This window comes from Setaria italica, chromosome II (genome assembly GCF_000263155.2).
Source record: "Setaria italica strain Yugu1 chromosome II, Setaria_italica_v2.0, whole genome shotgun sequence".
NCBI lineage: Eukaryota > Viridiplantae > Streptophyta > Magnoliopsida > Poales > Poaceae > Setaria > Setaria italica.
Window position 1 is genome coordinate 6,545,575 of NC_028451.1, and position 16,000 is coordinate 6,561,574.

General features: G+C 44.8%; 2 protein-coding genes across 2 annotated transcripts; both read left to right on the forward strand.

Moving 5' to 3' along the window:
- The first annotated feature begins 112 nt into the window (after nucleotides 1-112).
- On the forward strand, nucleotides 113-2,583 carry LOC101753044 (cytochrome b-c1 complex subunit 7-2). The gene is made up of 4 exons (XM_004955728.3): nucleotides 113-369; nucleotides 506-663; nucleotides 1,585-1,632; nucleotides 2,314-2,583. Exons 1-4 carry the CDS (start codon nucleotides 273-275, stop codon nucleotides 2,380-2,382), a joined length of 372 nt encoding a protein of 123 aa, XP_004955785.1. The 5' UTR covers nucleotides 113-272; the 3' UTR covers nucleotides 2,383-2,583.
- A 6,685-nt stretch (nucleotides 2,584-9,268) lies between these two features.
- LOC101753447 lies at nucleotides 9,269-12,617 on the forward strand. Its single transcript, XM_004955729.4, has 7 exons — nucleotides 9,269-9,789; nucleotides 10,540-10,626; nucleotides 10,737-10,994; nucleotides 11,086-11,250; nucleotides 11,365-11,418; nucleotides 11,547-11,693; nucleotides 11,931-12,617. The coding sequence occupies exons 1-7, from the start codon at nucleotides 9,631-9,633 to the stop codon at nucleotides 12,306-12,308; spliced, it is 1,248 nt and encodes a 415-aa protein (XP_004955786.1). The 5' UTR covers nucleotides 9,269-9,630; the 3' UTR covers nucleotides 12,309-12,617.
- The last annotated feature ends 3,383 nt before the right edge of the window (nucleotides 12,618-16,000 follow it).

Consider the following 16,000-nt stretch of genomic DNA (forward strand, 5'->3'; position numbering starts at 1 on the left):
TTGTTCCGAACAAACATTTTCTTCTGTCCATCCATTGTATTTGACCTCCTCTGAGCTTGCCTAAATGGGCCGGCCCATCTTGTGCCCATATTCTCTCTCTCCTCCGGAAGCTTCTCCGGCCTTCTCGGAGTAGAGCTCCGCTACCTACCCAAACGCCAGAGAGGCAGGAAGAGCGCCGGTGGTGACGGTGGGAAGCCAAAACTCTCTGCAACTCCGGCGAGCATCGAAACCACGCACACGAGGCCGAGGAACCTTCGGGAACCTTCGCGAGGATGCTCTCCAAGCTCTCGGCGTGGTTCGTGAACCCGCGCCGGAACCCGCTGGCCCGCGCCCACCGGAACGCCGTCGCCTCCCGCCTCCGCAAATACGGTCCGTACCGCTCTCCCCGACACCCTCTAGGAACCAAGGGTTAGTTGGGCCAATCGACCGGCCGCCGGTAGGTAGGCTATGCTAGGTTCGTAGGCGGCGGCGTCACTGATCGGATTCCTTGTTGCCGTCGGTGCAGGGCTCCGATACGACGACCTGTACGACCCGTACCACGACCTGGACATCAAGGAGGCGCTGTCGCGGCTGCCGCGGGAGGTGGTGGACGCCCGTAACCAGCGGCTGAAGCGGGCCATGGACCTCTCCATGAAGCACAAGTACCTCCCCGACGAAGTCCAGGTCAGAATTTGTGCTTGTTCCTCGCTCTGTAATTCGTATGTGCTGTATGCAATTGCCAATTGGGAACGGAAGTAATTTTAGATAATTGCATTTCTGGACTCTGGTGGTGGTGGTTCTGCTCGATTGCCATATTAAGTTTAGGTGGATTCATAGGAATTGGAATATTGGATGCAGAACAAGTGAATGATCATTGGGCTTGGGATTGGGTTGTAGAATCGACCTAGACCCTTGTGAACTTGTGGAAACAGAAAGTAGTAAAGGATTTTAGTTATCGCTGGTGTGATTTCCCCCCTTTTGAGCTCTTTTGAGTCAGAGGTTGTATGCTTGTAATGCTCACTGTAGTCACTCATGCCTTAGTCTGTGGTGGTGGATATGGTAAATTGCCACATTGATTTTAGGTGTAGTTTTCCTAGTGGGTTAGTTTCGACTTCCGAGCAGGATTTGCGTCACGAATTGGATAACAATTATTTGCGTAGGTGATTAGGGATGGGTTCTGAACATCGTTTTTATGTGCTTGTTAAATGGAAAAGGTGGAAGCTTTAGTGATTGGCTGATTGCTAATGTGGGTTTTCCTGCTTCTGACGTCTGTTTGTGAACTTGTGATAGCTATATCCATGTATGGTCAGCGCAATTATTCCATGTCTTCTTTTGCTGTGCTGTATATATAGAGGTTGATGCAGCTAGATATATGTTGGTATCATATAACTCATTTAGTTGGTAGAGTCGCATCTCAAATTCACCAAGGGTTGTTTGTTAACTGCTGCTATCAGGCTCTATTTTGATTGCCTGATCGGACAAGCATAAATTTTTAATAGGCATTGTTTTGCGAGTCACCACTAAATTTATTTATGATGTTTCTAGAATCCACTGAGACTTCGGTCCGTGCATCAAATGAATTGACACCTTGATTTCTTTTGACAGGCAATACAGACGCCATTCAGAAGCTACCTTTCTGACATGCTTGCTCTTGTGAGTGCATTTGTTTCTCCTAATCATTTCGTTTCTTCCCAGTTATGATTAATCACTTGACCATAAACTTCTCGTGATACTGTTTTTTTGTCCATACTTGTTTTCTGCTTCCTTATACCAGCATATCTTATCGGTAAAGGATCTTGATTGCATGGGACTTGCTAGTTTCTTGCTCTTGTGCATAGTCTATGCAGCTTGTGCTTCTTGCTCTTGCATGGTAGTTAACAAAAAAAAAGATGTAAAGATAAACCTTTTCAGTTTGGAGTTTTCTTATTACCATTGTCCAGTATATTTGTATCATCAATTGTAGGAGGACATGAAAGCATAGTATTGTCGTCACCTTTGATATTGATGAATGGTGATCAACTGATCATCTAAAGGAGAATCAGTCTAACAATGTAATGGATTTGTCTTGTGGCTTTGTTGTTTACTTGTTTTGATTTCACTTGTTTCATCACCTGTTGTCTGTAGAATGTGTCATCAATGTATTAATCGATGATGATATGTCAGTATATGGCTGAAACCTATGCATTGAAGGCACTTTTCCATTAAATGTTGTTAAGATTCAACCTTAATTGAATATTTTATAGTACTTCCACTCAATCATATCCAATTGGAAATATTTCATGGTAAAATCATCCCTATATGGCTGTTTTTTGATGCATCTGTATTGCATTGCAGGTGAAAAAGGAGAAAGCAGAGCGTGAAGCACTTGGAGCACTTCCCCTGTACCAGAGAACCATCCCATAAAACGCTTTCTTTGTTACTTATGATCTAACAATGAACGCAATAAAATGCAGCAGCTGATACTGTAATATGATACTGTAGTAAAATGTTACGGTCGATGGAGCCTTGTATATTTCTGAACGCTTGAATGAACTGGGATATCGTTACTGAAGTCCGCTCGGTGCTACTGTTGAGTACAGTTTTGTGTCAATTATTTTCAAATTAGTTGAATGACTGAATTGTACCTGAAGCAGATCGCGAAATCATGTACTCCAGTGGTGTAGTGCATGATGAGCAATCGTGTGCTAATCAAAGCTGCTACTTCGTGCTAGAACTGCAATGACAGAATGGGAGTACCAGAATTGGAAACATTGGCTGTCTTCCAAGTTTGGGTGTGCGATGCAATATCAACATGCAGTGTAAAGGAATTCTTCCTGTATTCCGTAGAAAAGAAGAAAAGTAAGTTCCGTGTGTTTTTCACTGCTTGACCCGGTTAAAAGTTGTGTGTTATACAAAAGAACTAAAAATTGAGTTAGAGTTCCGTCATTTGCTGAAGCAGGGATGCATTAGAGGCTTGGGCATGAGCTCCGCCATTTGCTGAAGTAGGGATGCATCAGAGACTTGGGTATGACTCTGAACCTTCTCCGTTTAGATGGATTCTGAAACCTGGAAGGCTGGAACTAGTAGAAGGTTAAACCACCTCTCCAGTCTCCACCACCAGTCCACCACTGGTCCCGTGTGTTCCCAAGTTTTTTAACTTTTGAAACTTCACCAACTTCCCCTTTGTACATGTTACCTTTAACCCAAGTACTGAGATGTGTCTGGCATCTGTCCGAGTCTTTTGTGTTTGCAAGATGCTGAAGAAGACTGCAGAAACTCCAAATCCCATAAAAGGCATGTTTGTACCCATCTGCAAAGTATGTGAACAGGAACTAACTTTGGGTTTTGGATCCCTGCTACTGTCTGAATGTGCACAGTGTGTACACCATGCATGTGACTACCTACTGCAACTGCATATGGCTGGTAAATCTTGCAGAACCTCTCAGCATGTACACACATAGTCATTAATCTCATCCTAATCCACACCTTCCTACCTACCTGGCTACCTACACTACATATATGCTCTTTTGACAGTGAGTTTATCTGGCATGATTGGATGCTCATACTTTTCCATATGTCCATCCCCAAATGATTGGCTTTTCTGAGTGGATGACATGTAGCTTTCACAGCCCTGGATAGCCTCCATAAGTGGAGCGCAAGCAGGGTCCTCCCCCAACCTCCATTGTCCCGGCACTCCAGCAGTGACCACCATGCCATGGCGTGCACATGATCAGGATCAGCCAGCAGCCTCATCAGCTGCCGTGAGTGAGTGAGTGACAGAGACTGTGAGAAAGTGAAAGGGCCCCCTCTCCCCCTGTGCACCATGCATGGTACAGTCCTAGCAGCAGCCTTTTTGGAGGACAAACATTGTTGCATTATTGTCTGTGTCTCCTAGGCCATTGGCCTCTTCCAGCCATTGTAGACAAACGCCATAATACGCCTGCTCCCGGACTGGATCGCATACGCGTACCTGAATTCGGCCGACGCCGTTGTGGTTGTGGCCAACGTTTGCTTCTTTCTTTTTTTTTTTTTTGGTTTCTTGCAGTGCATGCCACTGTAAGTTTGATTGTTTGGCAGATTGAAACACCATCAAATTTTTCCTATAACTTAGGCCGTGTTTGGAATGCTGAAGTCAATTTTTTTTTAAAAAAATAAATGTGAGAAACCCTGCAGGAAAGAGATTTCAACAAGACCAAATGGGCACCGTGTTGAGTGTCATGTGACTGACCCTCTCATTTCACAATAATGTTTCCAAAGAATCCAAGCTGACGCTGTATTATAGACAATAATCCGTGCCCATCTTTTGCCGCCCACCAATAGTGGTAGGGCATGAGCCATCATTTTGTGGATGCAAGTAATTTGGCGACGTGATCACAGCTGTGGACTTGGGATCATGGCGCCTAATTAGGTTATTATGCCCCTTTGTGCGTAGAGGAAAGATGCCCCTTTGCTGTGGCTCATGAGCAATGCATTTGCATGATGGGAGATTAGAAAATTTTGTTTTTCTTAACTAAAGGGTGCTGCAGCATGATTGGGATATCACAGTACCACTTGCAAGGAGCTAGCATTAAGTTCTCATTTTAATGAAAAGCAACAATTGATTGCTTGTTTAGAAACATTTGGAATGCAATAAGAATAGGGGGGGGGGGGGGACTCCCATGCAATTTAAAATAATTTCATAACAAGCATCCAACCGTACGAAATTCCAAACATCTCTTGATCACATAAAGTGGGAATGTCAGGCAGGTGAATTTCCAAACATCTTCTCAATTTAGTATAATATTATGACCTTATTCCCTTTCCTGACAACCCTAAAGATTCCCAGCATGGTGCCCTCGATTTTCTTTCATTTTCATTCCAAATTTGTCTGCAGCATTGCCTCATCAGGAGTCAGGAGCATCTCTCGCTCAACAAAACAGATGCATGCTGGTGGTAGGAAGATCGAAGGGTACACTTTCTGGGCTTGGCGTGAGTGGACAAATCCACCCGCTAGCTAAGCAACCGAGCAAGAGCAACCCATGTGAGGCTTCTTCCCTTCCCTCCGTCCACACACCTTTCTTGCGTGGCAAAGTGACATGCTGAGCTCATGTGATAGTGCATGGGGGAAATAGTTTACAAATCTTTGGGCAAAAAGTGGCCTGGCTGAAAAATGCATGAGAGAAAAGTGGCTTTTGTGCAAAGGCAAATGTTTGAGGGTATGGTTTGTATGGAAAGAAAATGGAAATGAACTTAGCAAAGGTACAGTGAATTTTCATGAGTGCCAACATCATAGAATCATACATGGGATGGCTCACCTCCATCCATGGAGTATCCTTTTGATGGTTATGGTAGTGCCCTCGCAAAGTTGCATTGGCGCAATAATGTTGGCGAGATAGCGCAATAATAATGCGGTTTTTGTTAGTTGAGTTGAGTTGTGTGAGCACCGCACACAATAGTAATGATTTGGATTTTATTTTTAATTTGTAGTGCATGAGTAATAATTACTTGGAGAAAGATGAATGGATTTAGGAGAGTTGATGAGGGAGAAGACATGCATGAAAAGTTGGGGAGATTGCAATTTAGGCCCTGTTTAGTTCCCCTCAAAATCCCAACTTTGGCACTATGCAAAAAGAAGATTGCCCATCACATCAAATTTGCGGTACATGCATGGAGTACTGAATGTAGACGAAATCAAAAACTAATTGCACAGTTTTGTTGTACTTTGCGAGACGAATCATTTGAGCCTAATTAGTCAATATTTGGACAATAATTCATAAATATAAACGAAATGCTACAGTTACGCTACAGTAATTTTGGTTGTCCAAAGTTGGGCAACTAAATAAGACCTTATTTGGGAATGAATTCCACCTGATCCTTTTTGCTATGATTCTGTGGCTTTGGGAAGGGACGCAGCTTCTGGAACAAGCAAATCGAGCAACGCATGAGTGGTGAAGCTTCTGCTCGACAAAACTCTAGTAAGTTTCCAAAGTTGCAAGTCTCCTTCAAAAGGCAGCGGCAGAGGAGGGAAAGAGGCAGTGTCAGAAGTAACCCAACAAGTTTTAGGATGGATCAGGCTTGTGCTGGGCCAAAGAAAGGCTGTTTTCTTTTGGAGCCTAAAACGTTGTAACTTTTTTTTTACGTCAGTAGATAAAATAATTGAGTTTAACATTACCCGTACTCCCTCCATCTCTAAATAACTGTCACTTTTGGTTTCCGTGCTACAAATTTAACTGAATTTGTAGAAAAATACGTGCACCATTTGTATCTTCAAATAAATTTATTAAAAAATTAGATTCAAATATCTATCTAATGATATTAATTTTGTATCATAAATATTAATATTTTTTTATATATATTTAATCAAAGTTGTTCATCGGGAACGAAGACGATAGTTATTCAGGGATGGAGGAAACACGCATCACTGCCTCATTTTTATCACGTCAGATGGCGAAATTAGACCCATGATGCTGCCAGTTGCTGATTCAGGGCGACTGGCATTCACTCCAAGGTAGAGTCAGAGGCGAATCCATCATCTTTGGATTCCTGAACGCAAGCTTCAATTTTATCCTATCGCGGGTGAAAGGACAACATGGTTAATGCCTGAGTACCTGACAGTGGGTCCCACCGGAAGCCAATGATGGGTAATGGTAATGGTAGAGGTTCTTGGCTTGCTGCTGCAGTGCAGGCCTGCATTGACTGGATGTTCCTGTAGCATTGACCACTGGTATCCCGAGAGAAGCCGAGACCGAACGAGGCCGGCCGAGGCAGAATGTAATCTTATGATTACTACTGATACAGTATTTGCAAGGTTTCAATGGGCTCATGTTAAACACCAGTGTGGGCACCTTCTTGAAGTGGCCGATGCGCTCAGAGTACTTAGCATTTAAGCTCTCCGTCTCAAATTATTATTCATTTTGATTTTTTAGAGTTAAAACGAATAATAATTTCGGACGGAGGAGTAAATGGAAACGCTAGGTACTAACTCCGAATGGCTGCTGATCCAACGTGCTGAGTGTGCACATTGCCTATGTTTTGCGTAAAGAGTAAATATCATCAACAGTCATTAAAATTATCTTGAGTTCTCATCCTGATCCGGTACTGTCATAGGGATTTTAAACTAAGTTCAATCTCATTCAAATTTTTAGTGGCTATGGACTTGGATGAGAGCTCGTGACAAGTTTAGAAACTACTATGTGTATTTAGAGAGTACCGTCACCAGTACGAGAGTTCGGGATAGATTTAAGGACCATGACGAGAGCTTAGGACAAATTTAAAGGTGTCATGTGCATTTTGAGAATATCAGGATCGGGATGAGAATTTGGACCAAGAACTGTCCATAAAATTTTCTTTTCGCAAAACTTGGTCGATGCATACAACTCAAAGAGAGAGTCGGCCTTAGCTCATGTAACTTATCAAACGAATAAACAAAGTTGCTGGCTAAGATGATGAGCAGAATTCCGTAGTGATAATAAAGCAAGTAAAATACATGTCCTGATGAGGAAAAAACCATGCTCAAGCATTGGCCCATGCATGGTCCATCTCGGCCGTTATATCTTTCTGGATCACAATCTTTTGGCACTAACCAGACACACACACAGCCACACACGCAGCATAAAAAGGGTAAATAAAAGGGCTTTTGGTGAAGCCAAAGCTCATCAACACAGCAAAGGCTAGGAGTACAATCACTCTCGTGATTCGTGCTACTCCGCTGCACGTAAACGCACGCCCATGTTCACCCACACGGTCTTCCCTCTCGTGCGTGTGGGCCCGATCAAGTCAAACATAGAGGCCCACATGTCATCCCCGCACACCCTCGACAGCCGTCCACCGCATGTGCTGCCGCCTTCACCCGAGCGAATCCAATGCTCCGGCCCCGGCACGAGGCGCCCCTCACGTGGGGCCCGCCCGCTGACAGCAGTGGCCAGTGGCTGGCACGCTCGCTCGCGGGCAGGCTGCAGCGGCGGAAGGGATAGACACACGGCAGCTCAGCTAGCTTTGTTCGTGACAGGTAGGACCGTATGATGAGCGGGACCCACACGTCAGTGGGGAGCGGGCGAAACTAGTGCCTGTGACGAGTGCACGGGCGCGGGGGGCAGGGTCGGACCGGGACGTGTCGCTGGGCACGGGTGGCGCCACAGTGGACAAGACAGGAGGCCGGGGCCCGCGCACCACCACCTAGAGCTGCAGAAATGCTAGGGGCACCCCGTCGGTCGCCACAAGTCGGTCTCGTTGGCTTGAACTTCGAAAGAAAAAGAAAATAGTCCCATTCTGGACGATGAATTTCGCTTGAATTTACTTTCTTATACGGAGCAGAATTTCACGCGAGACGGCCGTTCCGTCAGGATTTGTATTGTTAAATTTAATACTTTTATTTGCTCACACATGACAATGTAGGCTTGCAGATAATTTAAGGAATTTGTAAGAATGCAAGTATGCGATTTGCTCATCTCAGAAAAAATAAAGAATGCCTTTTTTAAGAAAAATATTGACAGAAAAGAGAAGAATTACGAGTGTAGTAGCAAAGAAGAAATTATTAACATTGCTGTGATCATACCTCCTAGCAGCCTAGCACTGTTTCATCCTCAGCACCCTAAAAATCTTGTTCTCAGGGATTTTTCTAATTTAAGATTATGTTGGCATCTTGGTAAAGTGCAAAATACCGTTTAATTAGTAACAAGCCATTCGATTTTAGCTCACGATACGCATTGATCATATCTTTTTTTTAAAAAAAATAATAGTACTAGTTCATCTTGAAAAGAGTTTTTTTTTACACTTGTTTTGGTCCATCAGGATTTTGAACATAGAACTATAGAAGTGACGGATCACACTGCTGCTCGACGACGGATTGGTGCATAGTTCCATGTCATCCTGTTCCACATGGCACACATGTCGGCCTGTCACCAAACTATTCGGCAAGAGTCTTGTCACCCTGTCATCAAGCCGTGCCACTTGTTGCATCCCACGTGGCACTCCAGTCCAGCTTGCCAAAGTATAGTAACATGCCTCTTTTTTCAAACACAAACATTTTTTGCTGCAAGAAAAAGAAAAACTGTTTTTTTTTTATGACAAAGGCGGTGTTTACACTTCAGAGTAGGAAATTTTCAAAACGCTGCCTGCACGTAATGTCGTTGGAAGCATTTTTCCCAGCACCCCCTCCTCCATCTGATTGGCCCTCACCTTCACGCGGGCCCCACACGTCAGCGTCGCAGACCTCACTCGTCGGCATCCACGCTGTGCGCCTAAATAATTCGCGAATCATGGAGCACGGGGAGGGGCAGTTTCGTCCATGCACCCAAAATTGAAGCTCGGAAACGGCAAAAGCCATGGCGAGTAGCGCAGGCTTGCAGGCCGACCAGTCTCTCCTCCGCCCGCTTCCCACCGAGCTCGCCACTGCACACTCCCCCACTCGGCCACTACCCAGCAGTAGCAGCAGCCTTGCGAGCTCACGGGAGGCCGCGAGGCCCCCTGCACCCCCTGCATTCTCCCCGTATTCGCGGATCGCCCCTCGCCGCAGCAGGCGTGTGGGGGCATTTCTGTTAGGGAAAAGGGCGCTCTTGAATTTTTCGAGAGAGGGGAGGGGGCGAGAGGAAAAAGAAGGCGCCGTTGCTGTCTTCACTTTGCTGGGCGTGGCTGAGCTGAGCGCCTGAGCGGTGGGAGGAGACAGCGTGCTGCGGCCGCGAGTGTGGGGAGCGCATGGCGAGGGCGCGCGGCGGCGGCCCCGCGTCGTGGGTGGTGGCTGTTGCGGCGGCGTGGGTGCTGTGGATGGCCACGGCGGCGGAGGCCAGGTCGCCGGCGGGGAGGGTGCACCGGCACCTCAAGCGGCTCAACAAGCCGGCCGTCAAGAGCATCGAGGTGGGTGGCGCCTACTCGTCCGTGGAGCTTGAAATGATGCTCTTTCTTTTGAGTTCTCATTGAGCTATGTGCTGATGAGTTCTGAAGAAATGGTTGCAAAATGGGAGTTCGAATTCAAAATGGGGTCTATTTGCAGCCAGATGCTTTGGTTGGGAGATGTGTTCTTGGGGCTAATGTTTTCTTTTCCCCTGTGTTTTCTTGGTTTGCTACTTTATCTGCATTTTGTAGGATTCGAGGCAGTTTCAGTGAGAAGTTGCATTGCGTCCTCATTATTCAATAATGAAAAAGGCTGCCTTTTATCTGATTCTTTTGGTTTTGGGCTATCCTCGCTGGTAAATTTTCGCTTTCACTTTGGAGAATTGTTTTAAAAAAGTTCTCGCCTTTTAGAGGTAGGCAATGCAAATTCAAGCGGACTAGAGCAGAAAAAGATGAATGGTTATTGCGGACAGGCTGGCTCTTGCAAAGTCATATTCTCTGATTGAAAAGGGGCAAAGCCTTGAATTTCTGAACATTTTGCTTCCTGCTTGAGTTTCAGAGTTTCTGAGCTCAAAGAATTTGCAGAGTTCTACAATGCCAGCTTAATGTTGCATATTTGATATTTTCTTCTTTATTTTCTCCTTAAAAGTTGCAATCCTGAAGCTTCATTTTGAATGAAGTAGACATTTTGAAAAACCAAAGTTGACATGAGCATTGCTTTTGGCTAGAGCAGTGCCTTTTCCATCTGACACTGATAGAAGTTTTATTCCTCAGAGCCCAGATGGAGACATCATCGACTGCGTGCCCATCTCCCACCAACCAGCCTTCGACCATCCTCTCCTCAAGAACCACACAATACAGGTGAGTCAGCAGCCAACCTCTCAAATCTTTTCAGGAAGCAAAGCAAACCTATAAATGGTTAATTTGTGCACTCACTATTTTAAACCTGCCCAAAATCTCTATCCTTGCAGTTTAGGCCGGCCTACCACCCTGAAGGTCTATATGATGATGTCAAGAGCAGCATAGGCTCGAACAATGCCAGAGAGAAGCCAATGCTCCAAATGTGGCATCGAAATGGCAGATGTCCAGAGGGCACGGTTCCAATCAGGAGAACCAAGAAGGATGACCTGCTCCGAGCGAGCTCCATGAAGCGCTATGGCAGGAAGCGGCATACTGCTCCGAACCCACTGTCTGTTGATCCTAACATGCTCAGTGAGGGTGGTCACCAAGTACGTCCACATGGTTTATCTTGCTGAGATTGAAGAGCTTGGTTACATTGACATGTTCTGATTACTGAACTGTTGTCATTGTGGAATTCAGCACGCGATAGCGTACGTTGAGGGTGACAAGTACTACGGTGCGAAGGCCACAATTAATGTGTGGGAGCCCAAGATTCAGCAGGCTAACGAATTTAGCCTGTCCCAGCTCTGGATCTTGGGGGGTTCATTTGGGGAGGATCTCAACAGCATAGAGGCTGGTTGGCAGGTACTGTAAAGAAGCTGACTTCTTAAGTTGTGTCAAGTGAATGCTGACCATTTTCGCGGTCGCATACAACCCGAAGTGTGTGCCTTATCATTTATGTGATGTTTGGTTCATCAGGTTAGCCCTGACCTCTATGGAGACAACAACACTAGGCTGTTCACATACTGGACTGTAAGTCTCACAAATTCAGTACCTTGTGCTTGAATAATTAATGTGTTTCAGTACTTGATTGGCAGACATTCTTGCCTTGATGTATTAACTCTGACTGCTGCATCGCTTTCCTATCGTGTATTTTGCAGAGCGATGCATACCAGGCAACAGGGTGCTACAACATCTTGTGCTCGGGGTTCATTCAGATCAACAGCGAGATCGCCATGGGGGCGAGCATCTTCCCCATCTCGAACTACGCTGGCTCCCAGTACGATATCAGCATCCTGATCTGGAAGGTGAGCATTAAGCAATTAAATTAATCATCAGGCCTCACCACATTAGTGCCTTCAGAATCAGCACACGAACCACAGGGCCAGAGAATCTCTGCCCACTTGGTACAAAAATGCTCCTGCCCATGCTCACACCTAGTGTTTCAAAATGGTTTCCTCCAAACCACATGCACAGCATAGTTAAGTACCTTTTGATTTATCATTTATCTAAAGATTCCAATTTGTGTGCCCTTTGAGCTGCAGGACCCAAAGGAAGGCAACTGGTGGATGCAGTTTGGCAAGGAGTATGTCCTCGGCTACTGGCCATCCTTCCTCTTCTCCTACCTTGCCGACAGTGCTTCGATGATCGAGTGGGGTGGTGAGGTGGTGAACTCGGAGCCTGATGGTGCGCACACAACGACCCAGATGGGCAGCGGGCACTTCCCCGAGGAAGGGTTCAGCAAGGCGAGCTACTTCAAGAACATTCAGGTGGTGGACAGCAGCAACCAGCTGAGTGCCCCAAAGGGGGTGGGCACCTTCACCGAGCAGTCCAACTGCTATGACGTTCAGAACGGTAACAATGGCGACTGGGGCACCTATTTCTACTACGGTGGCCCTGGCAAGAATTCAAATTGCCCATGACTACTTCTAGTGTGTAGTGTGAGTGCTGTCACCATGAAAAAAATGTAACCAAGCATTCAAGTGTGCAATACAGCGTTGATCTGCATCTTGTTCCCTCCTAGGTAGTGTGTAACATGTGCATGTGCCTTAGACCCTAGTGATTTTTTTTTCCATCTTTTTTTTCTCCCATGTGCCATGTAAAGTTTCTGAAGAGAAGAAGCATGGGCTGGTGAGTGACCTCTCGGATTTTGCACTGTCACCTTCACCAAGTATTTTGAATGTGTGCTATATAGCTTATTGGCTGATGGTAATGGTATTGAGCTTATTGCATCCAGTACCCTACACCATTCTTTTCATGCATCAATCCTCCCTGTAAGTATATGCGGATTATACACTTTAGTGTTGCTTTTAATGTAGAAAGTAGAAACAAAACCTCAATAGTACGGGCACGGGCAGCCTGGCCCAGCCCAACACACAATGTGCGCTATGGCCCATTAGACACAGCCCATGTAGACACATCCAGTACCGTCTCACACACATTATCATGCCAGGGTCTAGCCCAGACTATGCTGGATTGGCACACATGCCATAGCATAATTAGCCTAGCGGGCTGTCAAGGCCCATCTGGCAGAAAAAAAATATAAGAAGATAGACAAAAGCCGAAAAAAAATTCCTTTTAAAAAAAATGAGGGACTACTTAATCATCTTTTAAAAAATAGATTTCAGGCCGACCAACAGGTAGAAGACATATTCAATTGTTATTCTGTTACGAATCGGCTGAAGTTCTCTTGTTATTCCTGTTAATACCGTTGCGGCTAAAATGCACTAATAACAGGGCATGTACTACTTTCAATCGGTATCCACGCGATAGTTCCAAAATGTTTTGGAGGATGGACGAACTAATTCACATCATCCCAGATGCAACAAATGCCATACAGTACAGGTATGTACCAAACGTTAAGCAACACATTAACTGTAGTAAACATGCCTATGGCTCATCTCACAAGTTAATAAGTTCAACACATTCGGTGCGGTAAACATGCATATCGTCCATCTCAGCAGTTAGTAGGTGCGATCTTCTCAGCAGGTACAAAGGCAGCAACAGCAAGAAAAAGAAAAAAGGGTCTATCCATCAAAAACTACTACCCTCATAGAAGCTATCCCATCCAAGGTCATCGGCGGCATACCCAAGGGCTCCCAGCAGGAACTCCTGCACCTCCTCCGCCTGTTCATCCTCAGTCGTCTGCTTCACAGAGGCAGATACTTGCTCCGGAGGTCCTGGGAGACAGTGTTAAACACCGGGAGACAAAAAGCCGGCACCGAGACGCGCAGATGTTGCTGAGTGGTAGTGCTCAGCAAGCCTGCTGAGGTCTGCCGTTAAATCTTGCCTCTGATGTTGCTCTTGATCTAAAACTCATGATGCATCCCATTCCCAATACAAAGCTCTTTAAGAATCGCCATCGAATTCTAGTTACGATGCTATTCAGCATACTCGCCATTTCAGACTAAAGGAGGTATGAATTTTGTTTTCAGGCTGTAGCCATCGATTAAGCAGGTGATCTGTTACTTCCTCAAAGGATGCAGTTTTATAGGCATCCATCATAAATTCAGCTTTATGTTCTCATCAATTCACCCACCGAGCCGTGCGTGCACGTACACACATTATTTTTTTGGGACAATGAGAGCAAGTAACATATGCATAAGTACACTTGGTACAATTTCTGAGTTTGCACATTGTTGAGTTTGAACGATAGAAAAAGGACCAATGCGAAATGAAGAAATGATCAGGGATACTCTTGCTATAGCTCCCTTGTTTGAGGGACTCCGTCAACTAGGTGGAAAACAAAATTTTAGCTCTAAATGTTGGTCTTGGTGTGCCGTAAGGTTCTTATCTTGATTGCAAGTGCTGCTAATTGTTGCAAACCATAAGATTTCTTGTTACTTTACATAGCAAGATCACTGACATCCCGAAGGAAGAACAAGAAAGTTACCCTACCACACCATAGGTGTAAAGAATGGCAAATTGGCAATGGTAAGATCTACTGGTGTGGTGCCTTGGCAGAGGACAGAGCCACACAGGCCGGGGGTGCTGCACAAGAGGTAGGCAAGGAGTGAAGGAGCCCTCTTGCAGTGGTGGTTGGTGTCAGCCCTCTTTGCGCCATGTGTGTCAGCCCTCTTCCATCTATCTCTAATCCTGTCGAAACCTCGGCCAAGGGTCGAAGTTTCCAAACTTAATCTTCAATTCCTATTGTTAGTTATTTAATGTCGTTCATACCATTGTTCTTTTTAGTAGTAAGAACCAACTCACAGGGCACGCTGAAAAACCAGTACATGTCTTATTTCATACATTAGTTAACCACACAAAGACACAGCGCCTTTTGATTCTTTCTCCGTTGAAAATTACAGAGACTCTAGGCAGGGACAACTGTTAGAATATCATACAAGATGGAGAGAAAACAGTCTGATACACATTTGGAGCAATCTGCTGATGAGCAATCTTACTCTGCTGATGAGGCATGTAGTATGTGTCGTGATATCCTTATCGAAGAAAACATGCCGTGATATACCTCATCAAATCCCATGTAATCCTCCACTGACTGAGGTACCCCAGATTCCCAATCTCCAAATGCCACAAAACCAGCACCATCAGGTACTACCTTGCTCGTCTTGTCAACCTCATTGTTGAGCGAAAACTCCTGACGTATCCTATCCCCACTAGAAACCTGTTCATGGGGGTCGCCATCCAATTCCCGTTGCCAACATGCTATTCAGCACACTCATCACCAACCATGGTTTCAGCCTATAGCCAATGAGTACCAAATGATGGGGTGTGAATTTTGTTTTTCAGATGTTGCCTCCGTTGTTTTCTGAACCAGGTGAACTTTCTCCCCCTCCAAGGGTGTAGCTTTATAGGTTTAACTCATAAATTGAGGCTCTCGTCTTTCATTGATTGATACCCATCAGGTAGCTACATTGACAACATGCATGATGCATGTAGACAAGTACACTAGCTATTAATATTTTTTTTCTTGCTGGTTTATGATGTAACACTAGCATTTATGACGTACGTGATATTAGCAAGATGCCTAGTCTCAGTCAAAGAGTATGCCTCTTTTTTACTTTAACACGGAGCACAATCAGTTAAAAACAAAAAAAAGAACCATTGTATAGTCTTGGAATCAGAATACATGTGTGGAATAAAACACATATGCATCCTGATCATCACACTTACATATTGTCGTCTGATTTTTGTATTTTTAAAAATTATATAAAATAGTTAAAACACTTGTGAGATTAAGATGATTTCAAACCTAATAATGAGCGGAGCCATACATAACCTAACGGCACAATTTCAGCATTTACGCAATTCATAGTTTTTATAGTAATGCCCACATGTATCGTAATTTCAGCATTTACGCTCTCATCTCGATTCACCCACTGGGCGCACACACTGAGAGAATGACCAACTATCTTACTATTACTAATTGGAGGCTCCTTTTAAAGCCTCCAGGTGAAGCCACCTAGGATTCCTAGGTGGACACTCTAGAAAAAGAGAGAAATCCTAGAAATTCTCACAAAAAAGCAAAACATTCAACCATCAATCGATTGATTCAAATCATCATAGCCATTGGATCTATTATGTTTTCTAAAAATCTTACTATTACTAATTGGAGGCTCCTTTTAAAGCCTCCAGGTGAAGCCACCTAGGATTC